Source organism: Suricata suricatta, chromosome 10 (assembly GCF_006229205.1).
Source record: "Suricata suricatta isolate VVHF042 chromosome 10, meerkat_22Aug2017_6uvM2_HiC, whole genome shotgun sequence".
In the NCBI taxonomy this organism is placed as follows: domain Eukaryota; kingdom Metazoa; phylum Chordata; class Mammalia; order Carnivora; family Herpestidae; genus Suricata; species Suricata suricatta.
The window spans coordinates 6,836,140-6,860,526 of record NC_043709.1 but is presented as its reverse complement, the minus strand read 5'-3'; the positions used below and the strand labels follow the sequence as shown (position 1 = coordinate 6,860,526).

The following is a 24,387-nucleotide window of genomic DNA, read 5'->3' as shown; positions in this document are numbered from 1 at the left end:
ACGTGCTGCTGCTGGCGCCGAGCCAGGCCCGCCCTGCCAGGCAGCGGGAAGGGAAGGCCTGGCTGCAGCCGGAGCTGGCGGGTGGCCGAGCTGGGGGTGGACGGGTGGGCCGGGGCCCCTACTGCCCATTGGCTGCCTCAGGCTCCCGCCCCGCCCGCCTCCGGAGCCTGAGGCTCCCGGGCCAGCTCCTGCCTCTCTAGCTGCTTCTGAACTCCCGGAGCAAGCACCTCCTGCCGGGCCATGTCGAGCTGTGACCGGATTGGAGTGGCCCCTGCCATGGACATGCCTGAGGTCCTCAAGTCCCTGCTGGAGCACTCTCTGCCTTGGCCAGAGAAGAGGACAGGTAAGAACAGAGGTGGCCTGCGTTGGCTGGCTGCCCATGTGCCCAAGGGGTGGGGGCAGTCACAGGGACCAGTGGCGGGACAGGCATCTCCAGGCAAGGGAGGGTCCCCAGTAGGGGTTTACCCTTGGCCCCTTGCTGTGCAAGTGGAGGGCTGGGTGCAGAGAGGGACACGGTGGGGGGAGCGCCACTGCAACTCAGGGGCTGCCTCCGAGGCCTGCAGCCATGGGGAAGCCATGGCCAGTGTGTGGCCACTGACAGGTGCCGTGCTCACGTGGGACAAGGGCAGGACCGAGTGCCCTGCTGAGAGAATGCGCTGAATGCGAACTGCTTATTAGGCTCCTTCCCTCTGCACGTTGGGATGGCAGCGGGCTGGCAGAGACGGCAGATGTGGGCAGTCTCCTGTCTGGGGAAGAGGCTTTCCTCCGTTCGCCTGCTTCAGCTCCCGCTCGCTGGAGGGCTGCACCCCTGGATGGGATGGAAGCTGTTATGTAACAGGACCACAGGCTCACAGCCCCGGTTCCTAGGAAACACAGGCAAACACGGGGCCAGGGAGCCAGCAGAGCGGGCGTGGACCGAGGGGCTGCGCCAGCAGCCAGCGCCCAGCACCAGGTGTCTCCTGGGTTCGGCCGGAGGCACGGAAGCCCACGGCTAGATATGGGGGTCGGGGTGCTCGCAGTGCTCCCCCCTGATAAATGTCTCCCCAAATCTCTTCTAAGGTGTCAGGGACTCACTCTCAGGTCCTCAGTGTTCAAAATCCATGTGTGCCTTTAAAGGAGCCCAGCAGTCCTCTGCTGCCGGGTGTCTGACTTAGGAATCCCAGGTGTCCCCTCCGGGGGACCTTTCTCAGGCTCTCCCTCATCCTGCTGTGCTGGCACCAGAGCCCTGGCTGTCCCCGCAGGACTTCCTTGCAAAGGACTCTTAGCCATCCCCAAACTCTGGGGCCTGAGGACAGACACCGCAGCCCCCTGTGCCTTCCTTCTCATCCCACTGAGGAGTGAGGAGACACTGCCCAAAGTCGGGGCTGGGGGGAAGGTGGCCCCCAGAGCTCAGGGCAGGTCCCTGTGGGCTCTCTCACAGAGCTCTGGGCCCAAGCCCCTCAGACCACCCCCTGTGGTTTTGGATGCTGGGGCAGTTGGGGCCACCCCCAGAGGTGGGCATCATAGGAGTCCCTGAGCCTCAGGCCCTGGGCTGTTAACCAGGAAAAGCCCATCTTCCCTGGACACCCTCAACTTAGCCTGGGCGCGAAGCCGCAGCTGACTTTTCCTTGCCATCTCTGAAGGCTGTGTGGGTGAAGGAAGCTAGAAGTCCTTCCAAAGCTAGAAGTAGGTCCAAGCACCCAAGGAAGGTAGGGTGTCCCCGGACGGCCCAGTGCACGCACAGTGAGCACCTGGGCGGCCAGCAACTCTGCAGGGACAGCTGTCAGCTGGGCAGGGAAGGGTTCTCCGGGCACCTCAGGACCAGGATGACAAGGCTTTTGAAATGTGGCAACATCTGCCGGCCGCTGGCCCCCAGCTGGTCCCTAGAACTGCCGCCGGAAAGTCCCCATTGCTTCCTGTGGATTGGCAAAGTCGGGGTCTGGCACTGAGGGGGCTGGCCCAAGTTCACGGGCCGAGCTTTTCCAAGAACTGGCGCGTTCTGGCTGAAGATCAGTTTGGCTGGTATGGCTAGGTTGGTCCAAGGGTCATGGACCAGAGTCTCGCACCACCTCCTATCACTTCATGTGGCATCTTGCTGAGGGTCAGAAGCCTGAGGCCCCATGGGACTGACAGATGCCAATGGGTAGGTAAGGGGGTGATGGCTGCAGAACCAAAGGGGTTAGTGCACCCCACAGAGATCTCACTCATTCCTGCCTCCCAGCCCACCATGGCTACTTTCCAAAGCTCCCAGACTCTCCATGTTTTAAAGATTTTATTTTTAAGTAATCTCAACTCCCAACGTGCGCCTCCCACTCTCACCCCTGAGATTAAGAGTCTCATGCTCCAACTGAGCCAGCCAGGTGTCCCTCTCCACATCTTTGATAAAAGTGAATGTATCTACCTGAAAACCAATGATTCCTTGGTGAAGAGAATACACGTCACACGGAGTGAGACTCGCCAGCAGTCACAGTGGCGAGTGCTTATTAAGTTCTCTCCCTCTGGGTCCCCTGGCTCCGGCACCTGCCCTCAGTAGGAGGAAAATAGGGGAGGCTAGGATTCTTCACGCTTTGCTTTGGTGTGAAAAGGGTGGTCTCCCGGGGAGGGGGGCTGAGGCCTGGTTACAAACTCCCCCTGTTCTCCAGCCCAGTGGCTGCTCAGGCACACATTTAGGTCATACGCAGAGCATACCTTGGGTCCAGCGTGAGGGGATTTTAGAGGCAAGCTGTGCGCGGTGCGGGAAGCTCCAGGTGCGCTCTCCCGTGGCCCTGCTCTCCCTCCAGCCATGTTCTAGTTCAAAGACGCTCCCTAACACCCCACCTCAGGGTCCCTCTCCCTCCTGCTGCCCCTGGGCCTCCCACCCCGCCAGCCATAGACCTCCGCCTCTTTCCTGTCTGGGGTCAAGCAGGCTTTCTCCAGCATAGCTGACCAGGCTTGAGCCTCCCTTGGCCTCAGGCTATAGTGGCCCCCTGGTGGCCTCTCACTCTGGCTGCCAGCGTGACCGACTTTCCTGAGGGCAGACAAATCCATGTCCAGCAAAAGAGTGCCTCTGTACCCCAAGCCCTGACTCAGTTTCTTCTCTGTCTCTGGGCCCTGATCCCTAAGGATTGTTCGTTTCCACTCCTGCTTTCTCCTGAGGACTCTCTTCCAAGAGGCGATCCTGTTCCAGATTGCACATTCTCTCTCGCTTTTTTCTCCAGCTTCTGGAAAGACCCTGCTTCCCTCAACCACACTGTTAGATCTTTACACCCTGCCCTTCCCTCAAGGCACAGGGCCTCAGCTATGCTCAGAGGCTGGCCCCCCATTCTTCTGTCAGCTTTGGTCACTCAGGCCTCCTTTTCAGGGAGATAAGTAGCATGAAAACACATCCCGAGGTTGAACAATTCCCTCACTTTGAGCTGGGCAGACAGGGAGCTTTTGACTAGAATTTTTTTTAATGTGTGTTTATTTTTGAGAGAGAGAGAGAGAGAGAACAGGAGAGGGGCAGAGAGAGAAGGAGACACAGAATCCGAAGCAGGCTCCAGGCTCCAAGCTTTCAGCAACAGAGCCCAATGCGGGGCTTGAACTCACGGACTGTGAGATCATGAGCTGAGCCAAAGTTGGACGCTTAACTGACTGAGCCCCCCAGGGCCCTGTGACTAGAATTACTTGTAGGCCACCCAGCAGGGGATCCTGGGCCTGCCCCCACCACTCCCCCCCTCCCCATCTGTAAAAGGGTAAAAAGAGCACCTGCTTCCCAGGTATGTTGCCAGGATTAGAGGAGATGTCCCATGCGGAAGCCTTTGCAAACCGCGAAGTGCCACACTGGCTTCTCTGTGAAAGACAGAGAGCAGCTGGGCCTGGTATTACGCTCCTTCCACAACATCACGTTTGTAATCTGACCCTCATTCCCTTCTTTCCACCACCCTCCTTCCCATGGACACTCTCCTTGAAGGAACTGGATGTTGCAAGTTCGCGGCGCGCGCACACACACACACACACACACACACACACACACACACACGGCTGTCTCCTTGGAAACGCGAGCTGAGGCTCCCGGGGCATGGTGCCACTGTCTGCACCTAACAGTACCAGCTGTGCTGGCCAGAGAAAGGGGTGGACAATAGGCTGGATCCTAGGGGGATTTGCTAGGGCAAAGGCAGGGGGCACAGGAAGGGCCTGGGTGTCCTCTCCTTGGAGGACTGGGTTAACTGGCCCAAGAGGTAGGCTCAGGGCAGCCTGGGCTGTCCTGAGTTTGGCCTCAGTAAAAGTCCATGTGGTTGCCTTCACTCCTGGCCTGGCAGAAGCAGGGAAAAACTGGGAACTCGTGAAGTTTGCTTTCAGAGAAAAGAAGGGGAGCTGGTCTTCTCCGTACTGGGCATGTTATCTCCTTCAATCTTCACTTGCCACTTTTTTTTTATGTTTTTATTTATTATTGAGACCGAGAGAAACAGAGCCTGAGTGGGGGAGGGGCAGAGATAGAGGAAGACACAGAATCCAAAGCAGGCTCCAGGCTCTGAGCTGTCAGCACAGAGCCCGAAGCGGGGCTCGAACCCACGAACTGTGAGATAGTGACCTGAGCCAAAGATGGCTGCTTAACCGACTGAACCAGCCAGGTGCCCCTTCACTTGCCACTTTTAAATGATGAGGAAACGCACTCAGAGGGATCAGCTACCCTCCAGGCCAGTGTGTGGGCCAGCCTCTCCTCTCCCCTCCCCCTGCAGGGACCCAGAGCCTTTTCTGTCGTTCCCCACCATCACCAGGCAGAGAAATGTGATAAACTCGTTCTCATCCAGAAAGCGACAGACTGTGTCCAGGAGTGCCCCTTCCAGGTGGCTCTGCACCTTACGAGCCTGGCCCGAGGCTGGGCTGCCAAAGGAACGACTCCTGGTTCTAAGAGCCGCTGTTTCCCACATGTGAGCTTTTCCATCACCACGTGTGAGGTGGTTTTACAAGGAGGCCATGACTGTCCATTCCACAAGGAGGAATGCTCAGGAAACGGAAGGCCGCGTGCCTGTCAAGAGTTCCAACTCAGCTCTGCCTGCTCCCAGGCTCCTCCCCACCACGGGATTTCCCAGGGTCTCTTCAGTCAATCAGATGTCCGACTGCTTTCTGAGGCTTTGCTAGGCTTGTGCTTGTGGCACAGGGGTGAATGAGGCAGACACTGCCCCTTCCCCTGCGTTTGCATTCCAGTTGGGAGAGGAGACAATCAGCCAGGAGGAGGGTGAGTCTCTCCGAGGGGGTGATATTGGAGCTGAGTCCAGGAGAGTGAGGAAGAGTGAGCAACACTAAGAACCTTCAGCCTGAGGGAACAGCACCTGCAAAGGCCATTTCCTAGGGGAGGTAGGACATATGTTTGAAGAGTCAAAGACCACTGTGGCAGCAGAAGGTGAGCAAGGGGGAGAGAAGGAAGAGGTTAGGTTGGAGAGACACGTAGAGGGAGAGCCTGCAGGGCTTGAAGATCATAAAGAAGAGTGAAGCTTGCGGCCCCACCTCCACTATTCTTGGGGAAGTGGCAGGTGGGGAGGAATGAGGTATTCCCAGAACAACCCAAAATGCAGTTATGCTGAGCTAACTTCCACGGTGCACTTGCTCTGTGCTGAGAGCTGTTCTCTGCAGCATGCCTGCGTTGTCTCCTTTTGACATTCAGCCCAGAGAGTTTAGGTAATTTGCCTAAGGTCACACTGTTAGGAAGTAGTCAAAGGCCAGATGGTCTGGCCTAGAGCCCATGCCCTACCACTGTGCCGTCAACACAGCTTTCACCAGAGACACCGTGGCTGCCAGGTGGTGGCTGTTGAGACATGGCACCGGCCGGAGGTGATGGCTTGTCTGGAAATGGCACTCTCAGGGCAGCTCTCCCTCTGTAATCCAAGCCCAGAGAGTGGACAAGATGCAAGCCAAACTGGAAATCCATATTGAAGAGATGGGCAAGAGTTAGTGAAGAGCCCCCACCCACCACTTCTCCCCTAGAACACACCGAGACCAAGGTACACACCACAGCCCAGAACTATGCAGCCACAGGTATGGGGGTGGCTGGCCAGGCCTGCGCCGGGGGACTCACCGTAAGCATGGCTCCTGTTTGTTATTCCAGGCTCCACTGTGAAGCAACACACAGCTGTTACTTAACATTAGTAACATTCCAAACGTATAGATAGGTCTTGGAACTCTGAAAGATGTTGTTCACCTTCCTACCAGCGCTGCCAACAAAGCCAGCCAACAAATATTTATTGAGTTACTACCCTGAACCAGGTTTTGTGCCCCCCTGCCTTGGGTATTGGCAAAGCACACAGATAGCTGGGCTTCGCGAGAGCTCCGCGGAAGCCCTCTCGCCGCCCTGCTCCAACACTCACCAGGCTCACGTCACATCTCTCAGTAGATCAGAAGACGAAGTGATGCTGTCCTACCAGATGCTGACTGCCATCTGCTATGGCCAAATAGATCATTGTGGGCTACCTGGCCAAAGGCTCTCTTGCTGCAGTTTTAGCTCCTCTGAACTTCAAGTGTAAATGATAATACTCCAAGTCTACACAATGGCTTGATGAAAGGCATTTGTTCTGTATATGCTCAGTTAAGCTAACTGGGGTTGGCCAGCAGGTTTCTGGAACATGAAGGAGAATTTAAAGCCAGTCTCTCTATGGAACGTGGTCATTTCATATCGGTGTCTCTGCTGTAGTTTGACTCGAGAACCCGGCCTCCCAAAATGACTCTGCTCCTGACCCAACATCCCATGAACGGAGGGGTACGGGTGGAGGCCCACCCACTCCATGCCGTACGCTGTTCAGGCGGGCACCCGAGAGTGCTTCTCACACATTATCCTCATAGCTGCTCTGTGAGGTAAGCAAATCCATCTGTTTCCAAGAGAAAACCAACCGAGACGTAGGCAGGGGAAGTCACTTGCCCAAGGCCAGGTGGCTAGTCAGCAGGCTGAGAGGAGACCCAACCGTGCCTGCCCTAAGCCCGCAAATCCACTGCTGCCCCCTGGACCACGCCTCCCTCAAGAAGTCACTGAATTGAAACCCCTTCACTGAAGAACACTGAGGTACCACTTGACTGATACCTTTAAAGTCTTAACCCTGCAATGGCATGTTCTTTATATAGAGATTGTTTTTCTTCATAGGGTTCCCAGACACTATGGAAATCAGCTAATTACACATCTATTCTTCCTCTATGAGAAGGGGTGAGGCCACGCTGTTGTTCCCACTTTACTGATAGGAGCCGGGGGGAGCCGGGGTGGGCGTGGGGAGGCTACGGGTCAGCAGGAGAACTGAGGCCTGGATGAACAGCTCCCGCCCCGCCTCCAGGGACGGCTGTTGAACGCTGCCAGTCCACAATGTAGCTAACCTCCTACTTTACAAGCAAGCACGAGAGAGAACATGTTTGTGATGTTCCCAGGTGTTGGTGACACACCATTTAGCCTGCGGTTATCCAGGAGGAAAACACCCTTTCTAGGCAGTGTCAGGACATGAAAAGAGAATGGAATCAAAACCAAGTTGTAAGGCCCCAACCTGCTTGTCTCGCTCCTCACCAGTGTAGCTGGCCTGTTAGGTTAGTGGCTCCAGGCTGGGTGGTAAGTGGAGTTGGCATTATGCCCTCTGGCTAGCTGTAGCTTACAAAGGTATCTAAATCTCTACTCCTTCTTACTATACCCCACCCTTGTTATAACCAAATGTTAAAACTTTCCACTGGTAAATGATCAGAAATCCAAAAAAATGTTTCCCCTTCAGTGATGTGATATTAACCATGAAAGTATACATTAACTCTAATGCAGCAAGTCTGTCCATGGTCAAGCTAGCTATTTTTTTAATGTTTATTTTTGAGAGAGAGAGAGAAAGCAAGCAGGGGAAGGGCAGAGAGAGAGGGAGACAGAGGATCCGAAGCAGGTTCTGTGTTGACAGCAAAGAGCCTGATGCGGGGCTCAAACTCATGAATCGTGAAATCATGACCTGAGCTGAAGTCAACCGCTTAATTGACTGAGACACCCAGGCGCCCCAAACCTGCCATTTAAAAAAAAAAAAAAACAACAAAAAGAGTTTCATGTCGATATCCTTGGGCTACCCTTTTGAAATTTGTTTCTAAAAACCTCTAGGTCAGCTTCTCTTAACAACGATATCTTTATTTTTAAAGATTTTACTTGTAAGTCATCTATACACCCAAGCTGGGGCTCTAGCTTACACCCGAGATTAAAAGTCCCATGCTCCACCAACCGAGCCACTGGGTGCTCCCCTGACGGTATCTTTGTTCAGCCACACTCAGAATTCGCACTAACCAGTCTGCAACACAACAGATTTTCTGTGCACCATTTCGTAGTTCTGCTAAACAGAGAACCACATGGGCATACATCAAGCAGTGGACATGTACCCAAGCGTTTTAGTAAAATTATGAAAACTACCATTTGTTGCAGGTTTAGAGCTGTGCAATGCACTGGCTTACGGAAAGCCTACAACGTAGATCCTGCCCTATCTCCATTTGATATACTAGGAAAGGAGGCCTGGAGAGGTGAAGCAGTTGGCTGGAGGTATGAGCCACAAAGTGACCGAAGTCTAAGGAGCATGGCAGTAAGAATTTGAACACGGAGTCAAATTCCATCACCCTGTCCCAACCATACCCCAGAGGCCCTTCAAACCTCATGCTTTCCAGGCCTGCTCAGGGGCCGAAATTTCTTCCTCCTCAACTCCCAGCACAACAGTGATTGCATCAGCTTGACAGCTTTCAGCTCCCTGAGAGTCGCAGGTACCCCTCGCCCCAAGGACTGCACTCCACCACTCCCCAGCCTCACTGCTGGAAGGGAAGGCGCAGGGGAGCCAAAGCACCCCCCCCACCCCGCCCTCTAGGAGTTTAGACAGGGAGAGTGTAGTACTGTTTGGGTGCAGAGCAGAGCACCATTTATGAGCTAATGATATACCAAGTTCCTGGGCGCTGTTTGGGAGCGGCTTTCTCTACCGTCTCCACATTTGTGGACCCTTTCCCATTTTAGGTTTTTACATGTTTCTGAAGGAATTCCTGGGGAGTATTTGTGTTTTAAAGGAAAAGGAGGTTCTCCCAAAAGGGTGTAATCGGTACCCTGCGTAAAAGAATATTCTTTTGCTTCGCTTTTCCGCCAGGAAAAGGAAGGAAAGGTCCCGGAGGAATAGAACTTCAGAGCTGTTGACGATTTTATAGATTTGCCCAACCCCTTAATCGTATGGATGGGGAAACAGGCTCGAGTGAAGCCACTGGACTTTCCCAAGGTCATAAGCTAGGAGGGCGGAAGCGTGTACCCGGGCCCGGCTCAGGGCCGGCCTTCCTCTCCACCCGCGGGCCACAAGAACGCTCCCTCCACGCTAGTGTTTATCTGGCCGCCACACCCGCACCAGAAACCCGGATCAGTGGGGAACCTGACACCCCCCCCAGCAGCGGCCAGGCCAGCTCCGGCCAACCCGCCAGGCAGGGCAGGTCGCCTTCTGCCGCCGTGCCCTCAGCAAACCTCTGAGTCTCGAGGGAGGAGGGGTGTGCGCTGGTTTAGTGTTCCAGTCCCACGACCCTGGGCTGAGTCCCCGGAACAAAAGGCCCGCCCTTCCCCTCCGGGCCGCAGCCCCGCACGTGCTGCGCCTCGTGCAACGCCCCGGACCCCGCCCCCGCCCCCCCATTGGCTGCTCGGGGCCTTCCTCCTCTTTCCCCTCCCCCCGCTACTAGACCAGGGCTGCAGCTCCACGTGACCCGCGGGGGGGAAGGCCGCGCGGCCCGAGCGGACGATTTGATAGGCTTCCCCGGCCGGCCTGGCCACTCCCAGCCCGGCCTCTTTTCAGTGGCGCGTCGGGAAGGTGGCGAGATTGCGATGAGAGTGAAGGGGGAACGGTTACGGTGGTCTGGGAGGAGGGCGGGGGTTATGAAGAGGGAGACGATGATGAAACCACTGGTAGAGGGTAAGGGGCTGCGGCGGAAGAGGGCCTGTGACACCGACTCCAGCAGGCGCCAATCAGGTGACATAGGGGCGGACGGGGCGGGGCCTCCGGCGTTACTCCTCACCTGGCCCCACACGTGCCTGGCTTACCCCGGCGGTCTAACCAATCACGGCCCGGAAGGCTGCGCCTGCCCTCCTCACAGGGTGGGCCAATCCGAAGCTGCGATCCGGGGAAGCTGGCCTGGCCTCATGAATAATTAATATGCCGGAGCCCGTCTGCAGGCGGGGTAGGGATGGAGGGAGGTGGGGGTGCTGCTGGGCGCCTGCGCAGTAGCCGCCCGTGTCGGCAGCTGCGGCGGGTCGCACGGCTCCGGCCCATCTCGGGGGGCGGGCGGGGGAGGCAAGGCGCGCGAGCAGAGCGCGGGGCACGATGTCGGACGCGGGCGGTGGAAAGAAGCCGCCTGTGGAGCCGCAGGCGGGGCCAGGCCCGGGACCGGGGCGCACCGCTGGGGAAAGGGGCCTGCCGGGCTCCTTCCCGCTGGTCCTGAAGAAGCTGATGGAGAACCCCCCGCGGGAGGCGCGCCTCGGTGAGGGGAGGGGGTCCACGCGCGCCTGGGGGCGGGGTTTCTGCAGGGGCGGGGCCCTGTGAGGGCGGGACCGGGAGGTCGGAGGTCAGGTCTTAGTTGTCCTGCGGAGGGCCTTGGAGTGCGAGGCTAGGGGGTTGGGAAGAGAAGGTCGGGGTGAGTCGAGAGAGGCTAGGTCAGATGGGGGTTGGCGGGGAAGGGGCAGGAGGGAGAAGGTGGGGGGGGGGTCGCAATGTGGAGGTTCATTCGGGTAGCCCCAGGGCGCGCGACGTGGAAGGGTTACTGAGAAGGCTGATGCGGGGGTCGTAGCCACTTAAAGGACGCTCCAGGGCTCCTTCCCTGGGGATGTCTGCACCAGAATCACTTGGGATGCTCGTTTAAAATGCTTGTTCCTGGGCCCCACACTTCGCCCACCGAATCTGTGGCTGCTGGGACAGGAATCTGCATTGGAAGGAGAACCCCACCTCTGTGATTCCAAAGTGCACTAAAGTTTGAGAAGCGTCATTATCTTTGTGTATGGACTTCCGATCCTGGAAGCAGGACCTTACTTCATCCCTGCGTGTGCATGGCCCCAGCTGCTAGGTACACACGGGAGATTTTCTGCGGCTGAGGCGGGGGAGGGGTGTCAGGAGAGGGGATGCGAGGCGCTTTCCCAGAGGGAGACTGGGGCGAGGCTGATAGAGGGACAGGGTCAGAATGAGGCCACTGTGGCCCTTCACCTGGTTGTTTGGGGCCGAGTCTAGACTTTAGGGCCGCTGGAGCAGGGCTGGGCTGCTGCTTGTTTCCTAGGCCACAAAGGTCCCTGGGGCCTATGTGGAAAGCAGGTTTGGCCCTGTTTCTTGACCTGAGAACAAGAGGTTCAGGACACAGGAGGAGTGACACCTATTGTGAGGTTTTAGGTGCAATGAGGTCCGCTTTCTCTTTGAGATCTTTGTATTTCTAAGAATGATCTGTGTAGTTCAAGGATTTGGGAAGGAATATAAGCCCTCTGTGAATGACCTGTCTTGAGGAGTTCATTTTCTTCTTAAAAATGCCATTTCTCTTGTTTTCCTGGGTGTGTTCTGAGGCTCCCATCTCTATGGCTGCCACTGTTGGGTTATAAATAGATTCAGCACATCAGGTAAGGCCCATCTCTCCCCTCCTGCTTTGGAACCTCATAGGCACAGACCCTTTTCTTTGTTTTGAAGGCAGTGCTTTGTTCAGGTGTGAGGATGAGACAGGCTGCCAGGACAGGGGTACACATCTCTCAGGCTCTTGTTCAAGATTACCAAGTAACAATCATCCATAACAGTAATTCTGCCTTGCATTTGTATAGTGCTTACAAAGCACTTTGACATAAACTTATTTAATCTTCCATAGCATTTCTATAAGGTATTATTCCCACTTCCCAGATGAGGAAAGCTGAGGCTCAAAAGTGAGGATGCTTCCTCATGGTCACTTAGCTAGGCCTTACAACTCTTACTTTATCACTGGCAACGAGTGATGTCAATCCTTGTAACTTGAGTGATGGGCCTGGTTCTTTATCATCTCTTATAATGAAAAGTCCATCTTATAAAAACACTGATTAAAAATATTCTTGGGGTGTCCAGCTGGCTCAGTCAATGGAGCATGCAGCTCTTGGTAGATAGCGGGATTGTGAGTCCAAGCCTCATGTTGGGCATAGAGCTTACTTAATAATAACTTTTAAAAATAAATGAAAGAATAAAATTTTGGACACCTGGGTGGCTCAGTCGATTAAGCTTCTGACTTCAGTTTGGGTCATGATCTCCCATTTTATGGGTTCGAGCCCTGCTTCGGGCTCTGGACTGACAACTCAGAATCTGGAGCTTGCTTCAGATTCTGTCTCCCCTTTGTGCTCTGCCCCTCCCATGCTCATGCTCTGTCTCTCAATAATAAATAAACGTAAAAAGATTTTTTTTAAGAATAAAAATTGAAAAATACGTTCTTTATTGCTTAGGCCAGGTAAAACCTGGAATTTACTATCCCTTGTATTTCAGTATGTCTGTTTTTCTACCAAGATCTTTCCTTTTCCTACCTCCTTTGATCCCCATGATCCCACCCAACACTGGTCACAGTTATTTCTGAACAGAATGTAGAGTCAGGATTTCAGAGGAGAAAAATAGGGAGGCCATGTGGCCCACCCAGCCCACCAAAGCTTGGCTTTCTTACTTCCCATTTGGTTTTAAACCAAAGCTTGGTACAGAAGTCACTTGCAACAATTCAAGTTAGAAGCCATGAACAGATTCTGTTTGTTAAAACCTCCACCTTTTTAACACACTGGGTGTGTCCATTTTTATTGGACAGCAGGCTGCTTTTCGGCTGACTGTGGTCTAGAAGTCCATGCATGACTGGTTTATTTTCAACATAATCATATTTGATTCCTCTTTTTCATTTGGGAATCCAGAGTTCAAAGTTGTCTCCCTCAATTTGAAAGCCCATTATGAACTTGTCATGATTTTATCTCCTACTTCCCTGATTAGACTCCCTGTCACTTTGATTTCCTTCTAACCTTGTCACATTTCTTTCATCTTTTTTTCTCAATTTGCCCTTTCTGGGTATCTACATGCATAAGTTTTGGGCTGAGACAATTAGGTGGAATCCGGTCTCCCCTAATTGGTTAGCTTTATTTTGAATGGGAACAAGCTTTGCTTCTTCAGCCTCTTCTTCCCAGAAAACCTGCCATCAGTCTTCTCTGCTTATTCAGGGATAGAGGTCTCTTGAAATGGTTGCTCTGAAAAAGGTCCTGAAAAGACAGCTCCAAGTCCTCTCTAGCCAACAAACCTAAAGGGAGTCAGTTTGCAAACCCAACATTTTTCATTCAGTATGCACATTTTCCCTCAGCTCCTGGAGTGGCCCTCGAGTTCTAGAAAGGAATCAGACACAGTCCCTGCCCTCAGCGAGCACCTGATAACAGCAGGTGGCCTGCTGTGTGCCAGGAGCCTTACGGGACACTTTGAGATGTTATCTCTAGGGGCGCCTGGCTGTCTCCGTTGATGGAGCATTGATTTAGGGGTTGTAAGTTCAAGCCCTACATTGGGTGTAGAGATTACTTTAAAATCTTTAAAAAAAAATGTGTTATTTCCAGGGTATTATATGGAAACCAGCTTGACAATAAACTATAAAAAAAAATTACTTCTAGTCTTCACCAAGGAGTCTGCTTTATCCTTACTTACGGTGGAGTCCTCTGAAGCTGGGAGAGGTTCAGGAACATGGCTAAAATCACGCATCATGGCAAGTGGGTGGCAGAGCTGGGATTCAGCCCTATTCTGGGTTGCTGTGGAGAAGCATAGCTGGAGCGGACGGGACAGGAGAACACAAAAGTTTTTGGCCTGAAGAATCCTAAAATACCCTTTCCTAAAATATTACTAAGATATCAGAAACTCCATTTTTTCCCTTGAAGCCTGTCTCCTGCAGATGCCAATCCCACAGCCTATTCCGAATTAACCCTGGGACCACATCAGGCCCCAGAATTTGTGACCATCCTGGGACGCCCAAGCACGGGCGAGGCCCTGCTGCCATCTCTACAGGAGTCCAGTGGGCCGGAGTCAGACCACAGGTTATAACTGGAAGGCCGAGGGGGCTCTTGATGGGATAGACCAGGGCTCTGAGAGAGATGAGTCAGCCCCAGCAGGCCCACCGCTTACCTCCGGGGATTGAGTTACCCTCTTGTGTGGTGTCTCATCACAGATTCTGTGTCTGCAGATAAAGAAAAAGGGAAGGAAAAGCTGGAGGAAGACGAGGCCGCAGCAGCCAGCACCATGGCCGTCTCAGCCTCCCTCATGCCGCCCATCTGGGACAAGACCATCCCGTACGATGGCGAGTCTTTCCACCTGGAGTACATGGACCTGGATGAGTTCCTGCTGGAGAACGGCATCCCCGCCAGCCCCACCCACCTGGCCCAGAACCTGCTGCTGCCCGTGGCCGAGCTAGAAGGGAAGGAGTCAGCCAGCTCCTCCACAGCCTCCCCGCCATCCTCCTCGACGGCTGTCTTTCAGCCCTCTGAGACCACGTCCAGCACAGGTTGGTGCCTGGCCACCTGTCCCATCCCACGGAGCCCAGTTCCCGCTGAGGGCTGCTCGAGTCCACACGCCCAGTGAGGCCTTTCTCTCAGAGGAGGTCCTAGGGGGCTTGCCGTGTGGAGAAACCCTCTGCTCCCCACCCTGCAGCGCAGTCCCCTGAGGCTGGGGATAAAAATAGCAGTCCCTCAGTGCAGTTACTGCCTTTCTGTTGGTTGGTGTGCTGCAGATGGTTAGGACAGTGGAGTGAGCCCTTCCAGTCCGAGGCTTTGCAAGACAGAAAGCCCATTCTGCATTTCCGCAGCACTGATTTCTGCCTCTGTGTGCACTTTGCCCCAGTTTATCGGGAAGCTCAGGCAGTAGTCATGGTGGAGGTAGTGGTAATAACAATAGCGTCAACTAACACTTATTTATCACTTACTCTGTACCAGGCATTAACACATAATCCTCACAAGAACCATAAGATTGATACTCTAAAACCTGTTTTTAGGTGAGGAAACCAAGAAATTAACTACCTTGCCCAAAGTCACACAGCCGGTAGGTAGTGGAGGCAAACACTTAAAGCCAGAATGCCTGACTCCACAGCCACGTACTGCGTAGGCACCGGCATGAGGAAGGTATTCCTGCTGCCAGGACAGATGTCATCTTCAGGATTCTTCCTTCATCCTTTTGTCCTTTTTCTGTTTTACCTCCGGGGATGGGTGGGTGGGTGGGTGGGTTGGTTGGTTTTCATGACACTTGGACATGAGCCTTTTACAAGAAATGTGGTCTCTGTCTCCCGGAGCCCTACAAAGGCATAGAGACCAGTGGCTCCCAGGAAGGATCCCAGGAGCCAGTATGGAACCCAGGGGACCCACCCCAAGGAAATCTCGTGCTCCGTATTTATTTGTTTGTTTGTTTTTTTACTTTTTATACAGAAAAAATGTTTTTTAATGTTTATTTATTTTTAAGAGAGAGACACACAGAGAGTGAGTGGGGGATGGTCAAAGAGAGAGGGAGACACAGAATCAGAAGTAGGCTCCAGGCTCTGAGCTGTCAGCACAGAACCTGATGCAGGGCTCGAACCCATGAACTGTGAGATTACGACCTGAACTGAAGTCGGCCGCTTAACTGACTAAGGCGCCCCCAGAAAAATTTACAAATACAAAAGAGACTACTGTAATGAACCTTCATGTAGCCATCATTCAGCTTTCATAATTCTTAACTCCTAATCAGTCTTGTTTTCTATAGCCTCTTCCATTCTCTAACCTGATGATTTAAAATCAAATCCTAGATACTGTATTATTTCATCTGTAAATATTTCAATATGTATGCAAAATGTAAGGGTTCTTTTAAAAAAACAACAAAAATACCAGTTATCCATATGAAATTGACCATAAATCCATCCCATTCAGATTTCCAAAAAGTTATCTCATAAATGTTACTATTTTGCAGTTTGTTTGAATCAGGATCCAAACAAGACCCACACATTTCACATAGTAACGTCTCTTAAATCTTGTGTAATCTACAGGGTTTCCTCTCCTTTTTTTTCTTTGCAGTTTATTTGTGGAAGAAACTCAGTCATTGGTCCCATGCTAGATTTCTCTGACTATCCCTGTAGCACCATTTAACATGTTCTTCTGCCCCTTGCTTTTCTCCTGTAAAATTAGATCTAGAAGCTTTAGCTGATTCCAGCTGAATTCTTGCTTGAAGGCAGCTTATTTTTGTGCTCCTCGGGTTGGCCTAGAAAGCTGGGTCCATGGGTGAGGAGCCCACATTTTATACTTTAGGCAACCTAGGTAGCATGGCGTTTGCCTTTGTTTTGTTGTTAAGTTATCCTTCTCAGTGAAATACGGCATACAGAAGTGCTTATATCACAGTTGGTGAGTCTGCACAAAGGTAACCCACCCATGCAATCACACAAGTCAGGTTATAGAGCGCCGGTGGTATCCAGGAAATGTCTTGTGACCCCACTCAGTCATTACTAGCCAGAGATAATCACTGTCCTTGTTTCCGTCACCAAAGATACATGGTATTGTATGTTATACATGGAATTATACGTGAATTGTATATGTAGGTATATTATATATTATGTTTGTTTTTCCCTATTAGAAGTCAATTACGTTTATGTTCTGGCATTTATTAGGTGCCTGTAGCTAGCTTGATAATACACATACAGATGGTGTAGGCATCAGAATTTTTTCTTTTTCTAAGTTTTCTTTATTTTGAGAGAGAGCGAGAGTGCATGAGCAGGGGAGGGGATGACAAGGGAGAAAGAGAATCCCAAGCAGGCTCTGCACTGTCACCACAGAGCCCAGTGTAGGGCTCAGACTCACCAGCCGTGAGATCATGACCTGAGCCGAAATCAGGAGTCAGACGCTTTACCAACTGAGCCACCTAGGCACCCGAGAATTTTTAAAGTTTATTTATTATTCTTTGAGAGAAAGGATCTCAGATAGGCTTCATGCTGTCAGCACGGCGCCCAGCTAGGACTCGAACTCACAAACAGTGAGATCATGACCTGAACTGAAATTGAGAGTCTGATGCTTGCTCTACTAGGCCACCCAAGTGCCCCCAGAATCTCTTTACACTAACAAAATATATTTACAAAACATACTTAGGGAATACTTCTGTAGCAGAAGAAAACCACAGAACAGATAAAGTAAGATCGATATTGAAGAATTGTACACGTGGTAGAAATGAAAGTAGCATTTCCTCTTCTAATTTTTCAGTTCCTTCTGTTAAAAGACATCCGTATGCCCTGTCTCGCTGCTTTTTTTGGATTTGTGAGAGTCGTGCCTACGGCAGTTTGTTCGTTTTCATTGCTTGGATGGTATTCCATTGTATGGTCGCCCCACAGCTTATCCGTCTTGAGGCTGATGGACATTGGAGATGTTCCTGGTTTCAGGTTATGCTAACCACTGCCGTGAACATTTATGTGCGTGTCTTTCGGTAAATACATCTGTGCGTCTCTGTGGGGCATTACCTAAGGGTGGTGTGGCTAGGTCATCAGACATGCGCACATTCAGCTTCTGCAGATCCCTCCAGATAGTGTGCACAGCTGTTGTGGCCATGTCTCCTCCTCCCAGCAGGGTGGGGGTTCTAGTTGTTAGTCGTTGGCACCTTGGCTCTCTGTTTTGCAGGTGTAGACTTTGGTGGCTGCACCATTCCCATAGTTACCACATTGGTCCCTGGTCATTTCACTCTCCTGATGTTCAGCCCTCTTTGTAATTAACCCCCTCTAATAGGATCCAATGAGGTTAGGTACAAGATCTAGTGAAAACCTATTATCATCCGTAAGATAAGGTTAACACCTCTGCTCAGAACCCTCCAGGGGCTTCTCCCATCTCAGGGTAAAAGTCAAAATCTCTGGCACTATTGGCATTTGGAGCAGGTAATTTGTTGTTGTTGTTGGGAGAGGGGGAAGGACTGTCCTGTGCATTATAGTTGCTTAGCAGCATCCTTGGCCTCTACCCGCCAGACGCCAGTAGAACACCTTCCTTTATGTGGACAGAATCCTCCCTGTTGAAAACCACTACTTTATTGGGATCCAATGTTCTGGACCTGTCGTATTAATCTTTCCTCTTGCCCTTTTGCTTCAGCCACATTGGCTTCCTTTCTGTCTCTTGAACATACCAGTGCTTGCCTGTGTACATCTTGGTACACTTGATGTTCATTCTTTCTGAAATGTTCTCCTCCCAAATAGCCACATGGCATCCAACACTCTTCTAGATATTTTTAATTTATCTTGTGTAATGTCAGCCTTCCCCCGCTAGCATGACATTCTGTGAAGGCAAGGATTTTTACTTGTTTTGTTCACTGCTTTGTCTTTGCAAGAACAGTACCTGGCATATGATAGATATTTAACAAATACCCATTGACTGAATATTTTGTGTATTCCTATCAGCATTGAATGAGCAAGCCAAAGGTATAGTTTTTTTTTTTATAACTAATAACACAACCTTTGAATTCTGAAAGTGCCTTTAATCCAATGTCCACTCTAAAGTGATAGCCAGAAAGGTCAGAGAACAAGGATTCAGAGTCAGCCAGACCTGGACCCAAATTATAATTGGGTTACCTGCCCTCTGCGTGACCCTGGGAAAACCAGGTTGTTTCTCTGAGCCTCAGTTTCTTCATCCATAAGATAAGGTTAGGGGCGCCTGGGTGGCTCAGTCGGTTAAGCGTCCGACTTCGGCTCAGGTCAGATCTCACATTCGTGGGTTCGAGCCCCGCGTCGGGCTCTGTGCTGACCGCTAGCTCAGAGCCTGGAGCCTGCTTCCGGTTCTGTGTCTCCTTCTCTCTCTGCCCTTCCCCCTCACAAGCTCTGTCTCTCTCTGTATCAAAAATAAATAAAAACATTTTTAAAAAATTTTAAAAAATTAAAAAAAAAAAGATAAGGTTAACACCTGTCTCTCTTCCAGAGTTGTCTAAGACTAAGTGAGCACAGTGACTGATAGGTCTCAAGGGTCTCAAAAATGGAAGCCATTGCATTGTTCAGTCTGTGTCCTCAGCCCATAATAGTTCACAGAGAAATTCAACTGTTTCTCATTATTTGAGAACTTGAAACCACAGGAAGTTAAGGGGGTATAATGATTTAATGTTTTGCTTAACATTTCTGGGGGAAAAAAACAATTGGAAAATCCTGTCTTTTTTGAGAACCTCTGTTTCCTTTTGAGCATTTTGTTCCTAAAGGAGAGAATTCTTTCCATTTTTGTGTTGTTGAATTGAATCACTTATGCCAGTCTGGCTTGAGGGTTGATGCTGATGTGTTTTTTTCTTCACTCCAAGTGGCAGTGGCTGGTGCGACCTTGAGATTCAAGCAGGTGTCTGGCTGTGTGACCTGAGTGAGTCTTTCTGTCCACTGGGCGGCTTTGGGAACACCTGCCTCTGTGTCTTTCAGAATCCTCCCTGGAAAAGGAGAGGGAGACACCCAGTCCCATTGACCCCAACTGTGTGGAGGTGGATGTGAACTTCAATCCTGACCCGGCTGACCTGGTCCTCTCCAGTGTCCCGGGTGGGGAGCTCTTCAACCCTCGGAAGCACAAGTTTGCAGAGGAGGACCTGAAGCCCCAGCCCATGATCAAAAAGGCCAAGAAAGTCTTTGTTCCCGATGAGCAGAAGGTAACCTGAAATCTGTTCTAAATGAAGGTACAGTGTTGGTTCAAGGGCCGGGGGGGCAGTGTTTCCTCCCATTTGACTTTATGTGGAGGACACGCTCTCGCGGACACTGTTAGAAAGGCGTGAGTTCGGAGCATGGAGCCGTGTCCTGCAGCAGTTGGTGGCAGGAAGGGGAGTCAGGTAGCATTTGGCCCCAGCACGACTCCCTGTAGCTTCTGTCTTTTCTTACCAGCGGCCACTGTGTTGATGTTCCCACTTCCCTGGCTTTAGCCCAGCCTCAGGCAGGAGCTCACTGGGCCACAGGAACTGGGCTTGAACCAGCCCTTGCTTTGAAGGACAAAAGATAGTTGTGTGTAGCCGTCCCCAGGGAGGAGCAAGCAGCTTTCAAGCTGAGGCTTTTGTAGGAACTCAGAGAGGGAGGGAGAGGAGGATTTTGTAGTCTTTCCATCCTTTCTTATGAAAAACTCAAGGAATTGATTTCATCCAAGGTTTGGAATCAGCAGACCTGGGTTCAAACTCTACTTTGCCACCTAAACCTAATTGGGTCTCAGAGTCCTCATCTGTAAAATGGGAATAACCATACCTGCCTCTCAGAAGGTTTCTGCGGCTTTAATAATAATGACAATGAAAATGGCAAACATTTGTGTGGCCCTTACTATAAACCAGGGGCTGTTATAAGCACCTTGTACAGGTCAACTCATTAATCCTCAGACAACTCAGTGAGGTGGGTAACTGTCCTTATCCCCCGTTGTAAAGATAAAGGACACGAGACATTGAGAGGTTAAGGAACTCAGACAGTTCCAGCACTAATAAGAGGCAGAGCCAAGATTTAAACTCAGGAGACCAGACCCGGGGTGCAGGCCCATAGCCATAGCCAAAATGCATGAGGCAGTAAGACAATGCCTTATGCCGAAGTAGCACAGAGCAGGCTACCAGTGGACCCCCTTCCCTCCACCACATATCCTACCCAAGGACTTTGTTTCTTATTCCACCTTCCTGGGGAAAGGTTAGGGCCCCTGGGTGTCCTTGACACACACAGCTCCTTCCCTGGGGTCCAAGCTTTCATCCTGCCGCACCAGATGAGTTTCATGAGGAATGTGGGGTGCTGCCAGGAGGGGAGATGTTGGGTTCCCTCCTGGGGAGAGAGGGGAGACCCACAGAGAGCACTTCCCAACAGGATGAAAAGTACTGGACGAGACGCAAGAAGAACAATGTAGCGGCCAAACGGTCCCGGGATGCCCGGCGCCTGAAGGAGAACCAGATCACCATCCGAGCAGCCTTCCTGGAGAAGGAGAACACGGCGCTGCGGACGGAGGTGGCTGAGCTGCGCAAGGAAGTGGGCAAGTGCAAGACCATCGTGTCCAAGTATGAGACCAAGTACGGGCCCTTGTAACCCGTGCCCCTGCTTGGGCAGCGCTGCCTGCACCTCAGACCTCTGCCTGGGGGCTCCCTGAAACCCCACACATGCGTGGAGACTTATGACTCGTCATGGTCGAATGGTGGCACACCCGCTCCAGGAGCGTTCACGTTCAAGCTTCATTATCACACGGCCAGCGCACGTGGCGACTTCCCTGGGGGGCCAGCCCCCTCACCAGTGGGGATGCAAGAGAATCTACGTAGACGGGTGAATCAGCCTTAGTTTCTATTCTTGGATGTCCCAGTTGAATCGGAAGGGGACCTCTGGGGTACAGATCTCCTTTCACAGGGTGCCCAGGCTTCCCTGACTCTCCCTCAGTCTTCGGCCTGGGTCATCGAGCCTGTCTCCACAGAGTGAGTTGTGATCCTCGCCGCCCAATGTCTTCTCAGGTAGCGGGGTGCATTTCCAGGTGGGGTGTGTCTGTCATCCACCTCACCCTTCCCAGTAAGTCGTTCAGAGAAGCATCCGTTCCCATCCCCTCAGAGGTAGAAAGACACAGCCTCTCCTCCATAGTGTCTGCGTGGGCACCCGGCCACGGGAGCAGGGCCTCCGCACAGCCTGGAATGGGGTGTGGGTCTGGGCCTGCAGCACACGTGCACCCAGCTGTTCTTAGCTCCCACACCCCTTTCTTCTGTGGCTCTGGGGCCTGGAGGCCAGGGAGGAGGTCCCGGTGAAGGTGTCTCTCCACTTTCCATCTGCTTTGGAGGAGGGACCCCAGGGCGGCTGGTCTTCGAGTCTTGACCACAGTGCAGAGGGTGGCCTTCTCATCTCCTCTTCTCCAGGTCACTCGTGGAGGCCACTTGAAGCTTCTTTGTCCCACTGCACTGGGCCTCTGAGCCTGCTGTTTCTTTTCACCCAGTGACCACGCTCAGATCTTGGATTTAAAAGGAAAACCCCCCTTGCCTAGGAAGCTTAACTTCCTGGAGCCAGGATGTACCTTCCGCATGGTGTTTGGAAAACCAGCCTCCACAGCCCCTTCCACTGTGGGCGGAGAGCTGGGGCATGTTTCTCAGAAGTTCCTGTTTTTCCTTGCTCTGCTCTCCAGTATGGGCCAGGCCAGAGTCCTTGTTCCCTAAAAACAGAAGAGGGCTTCCCAGTTCTCGCTTCAGGATCTCTCCCCCGTGCGAGCTGCCCGGAGTGCCAGCCGGCAGGACCTGGTGAGGCATCACCAGGGCGCAGCCCAGCTCTTACCCGGAATAGCAGGCTCTCGGGCCGGTCACTTGGGCTGGGATCCCGTGTCTCCATCGCAGGAGACACGGGCCACCCACATGAGCCTGGCTATGGTGTGGAGGGGAGGGGTCTTCGCAGCTGTGGCTCTCCTACCTCACAGCTGCTCCTTTCTCTTGTGTCGGCGGACTCAAGTCGTCCTTTTTCTGTACCTGGAAGACTGACTGAGGAAAGCCGTGGAACCCTCTGCTCACTGTGGTCAGCGGGGGGGCCTGGAGATGGGTGTATTTATTTGCTCAGGGCGGGCAGCCTGTGGTAGAGGGGTCAGAGGTGACAGGTGCACTTTGTCGTGCTCACCACTGGCTTTATTTAAAGTGGTGGCTCCGAGTCCAGGCCCCAACCCTGAAAGACTTTTCATAACAGATGTTAAGACCGGGGGAGACCATGCACTGGCCATGGACCACACCCCAGGAGAATGCCACGGCCCTCTGGGGACCTGCACACCTGCCCTTCCAGGGTACTTGACAAGGGTCCCTGAGGCCAAGGGAGGCCGCCCCTCCCTCTTGAATTTTACTTTGTGGTTCTATAAAAACCGTGTTCACTTTCACTGTATTGTAACCACAACAGGGCCGTTGCATCCGGCATGTCCGTGTCCTGCCCTGGGCAGCCGGCCGGCCCGGGCACTCTCTCTGGTCTGGCCACCCACCAAGAGGGCAGTTCTCACTTGGTAATTGGTAGAAGAGCCTCCAGCTTAAAAGCTCTTCATTTTCTTTGGCCAGAAAGTATATGGCTCGTGTTTTGTTTTTGTTTTTGTGTTTTAAGGACGGACATTTAATCTCCGGATGGTGTCCATATTCCGACCCCCGCGGGTGTCTCTTCTTTGTCTCACCTTCTGCCTGTTCAGTGCCCTCCTTTCCTTCCCTGCCAGGCAGTGGGTGTCTGGTTCCTTCCCAAAGTGCTTACTTGGAAAGAGTGTGGCCGCTGGCCTCTTTTAGAAGAGCTCCTTTGAGTTGGGAGCCTGGCAGGGACGAGGAGGGACCCGTGGAGGTTGACATTTTGAGGAAGAGGAGAGCTCAGGTAAGGTAGGTCTCCTTCCCAGGCCTAAAACTCGGGTGCTTGGGGCAGGAGAGGCCTGCTGCCTGCTCAGTGTCCGTCAGGAACTGAGAGTCCCCCGGACTCCCTCCTGGACCCTCTCCATGTTGGGGCCGACAGCCAAAGAGTGAGGCTCCTGTGCTCAGACCTTTGCCATCTTCTAAGAAGGTCTGGAGGCCAGGAAGGCCAGCATCAGCGGCTTTCCATGGGTTTATGATGGCTTGGGAAGCGCGTGCCTTCCTGAGCTCCTGTCTTCAGCTTCCTGGCAGCCTCACTGCAACCTCAGAACAGACAAATCATGAATGAGCTAGAATGTTGAGAGAATATACATATAATAAATGTATATCTAGGTATAGAAATATGTATATGTGTATGTGTATGTATATTTTTAGAGAGAGAGCTTTCATGATGGCTCGCACCTTGTAGAGGACCTGGGTAACTCTCACCCTTGACCAAAGGAAGAGGTTTGCCTATCTGGGTCCTGAGGTTGGAGAGGGCACTTGGCAGTGACCCTGGACTCTGAGTAAGCATTGTCCTGTGAGGGAGCGGGGGAAGGGACTGCTGTGGCCCCGGTCAGGCAGCTCACACAGTCCTCTAGCCTGAGGCGGGGTGGCAGGCCTGGGAATCAGCAGAGGAGGGCCCCTTTGGGCCAGGCAGCTCTCCATCCAGAGCTCTGGGGGCTCTGCTCCAGGTGACACAAAGGGCCAAGAACCCCTGGTTTTCGTGGCAGAGCCCCCACCCCAGAGCTCCTTTGACATCTGTTAATTAAGTGCAATAAATTTTTCTAGAAAATGGCAAAGATGACTTCCAGGTGGATATTGCTATCTTATGTTGTTGGGGATGCCAGAACACCACTTGGTTTTATTTTTCTAAGTGCATGTGACAGAGTGGAGTGTGTGGGGCTCTGCGCCCTCCCCTGGGAGCTGGCATTCCAGCGGGCCCTCGCCGCTTTACCTTTGGTGGGGGAAGGAGGCAAGGAGAAAACCCCTTCTTCCCCGCTGGAGAGGGCGGAAGCAGACTGTAGCCCATTGGCCTTATGTGCGTGTGTGCGTGCGAGTGCATCAGTGCTGGCGGGCCGGAGTGATGTGGCAGGGAGGGAGGCCGGGAATGTATCCTTTTCCAAACAAAATTAAATATTTTGAGATGAGAATTGTGGGGCTGTCTCTTCTGTCCTCCTCC

At 52.4% G+C, this 24,387-nt stretch overlaps 1 protein-coding gene across 4 annotated transcripts; it reads left to right on the top strand.

Moving 5' to 3' along the window:
* Positions 1-91: 91 nt before the first annotated feature.
* TEF (TEF transcription factor, PAR bZIP family member) lies at positions 92-24,358 on the top strand. Of its 4 annotated transcripts, none has more exons than XM_029954511.1 (4): positions 92-343; positions 14,122-14,439; positions 19,315-19,535; positions 20,710-24,358. In XM_029954511.1, the coding sequence occupies exons 1-4, from the start codon at positions 241-243 to the stop codon at positions 20,923-20,925; spliced, it is 858 nt and encodes a 285-aa protein (XP_029810371.1). In that variant the 5' UTR covers positions 92-240; the 3' UTR covers positions 20,926-24,358. The 4 variants fall into 4 exon arrangements, with proteins under 4 accessions (XP_029810371.1, XP_029810373.1, XP_029810370.1 ...); XM_029954513.1 differs by lacking the exon at positions 92-343 and adding an exon at positions 9,813-9,914; XM_029954510.1 differs by lacking the exon at positions 92-343 and adding an exon at positions 10,177-10,422.
* Positions 24,359-24,387: the final 29 nt, after the last annotated feature.

Excerpts from the sequence above, each read along its gene's own strand:
- TEF (XM_029954509.1), top strand. The coding sequence starts at position 10,266 with ATGTCGGACGCGGGCGGTGGAAAGAAGCCGCCTGTGGAGCCGCAGGCG. Across the intron at positions 10,423-14,106 it reads CCCGCGGGAGGCGCGCCTCG|ATTCTGTGTCTGCAGATAAA; the intron begins GTGAGGGGAGGG and ends GTCTCATCACAG. Across the intron at positions 19,536-20,709 it reads TTGTTCCCGATGAGCAGAAG|GATGAAAAGTACTGGACGAG; the intron begins GTAACCTGAAAT and ends ACTTCCCAACAG.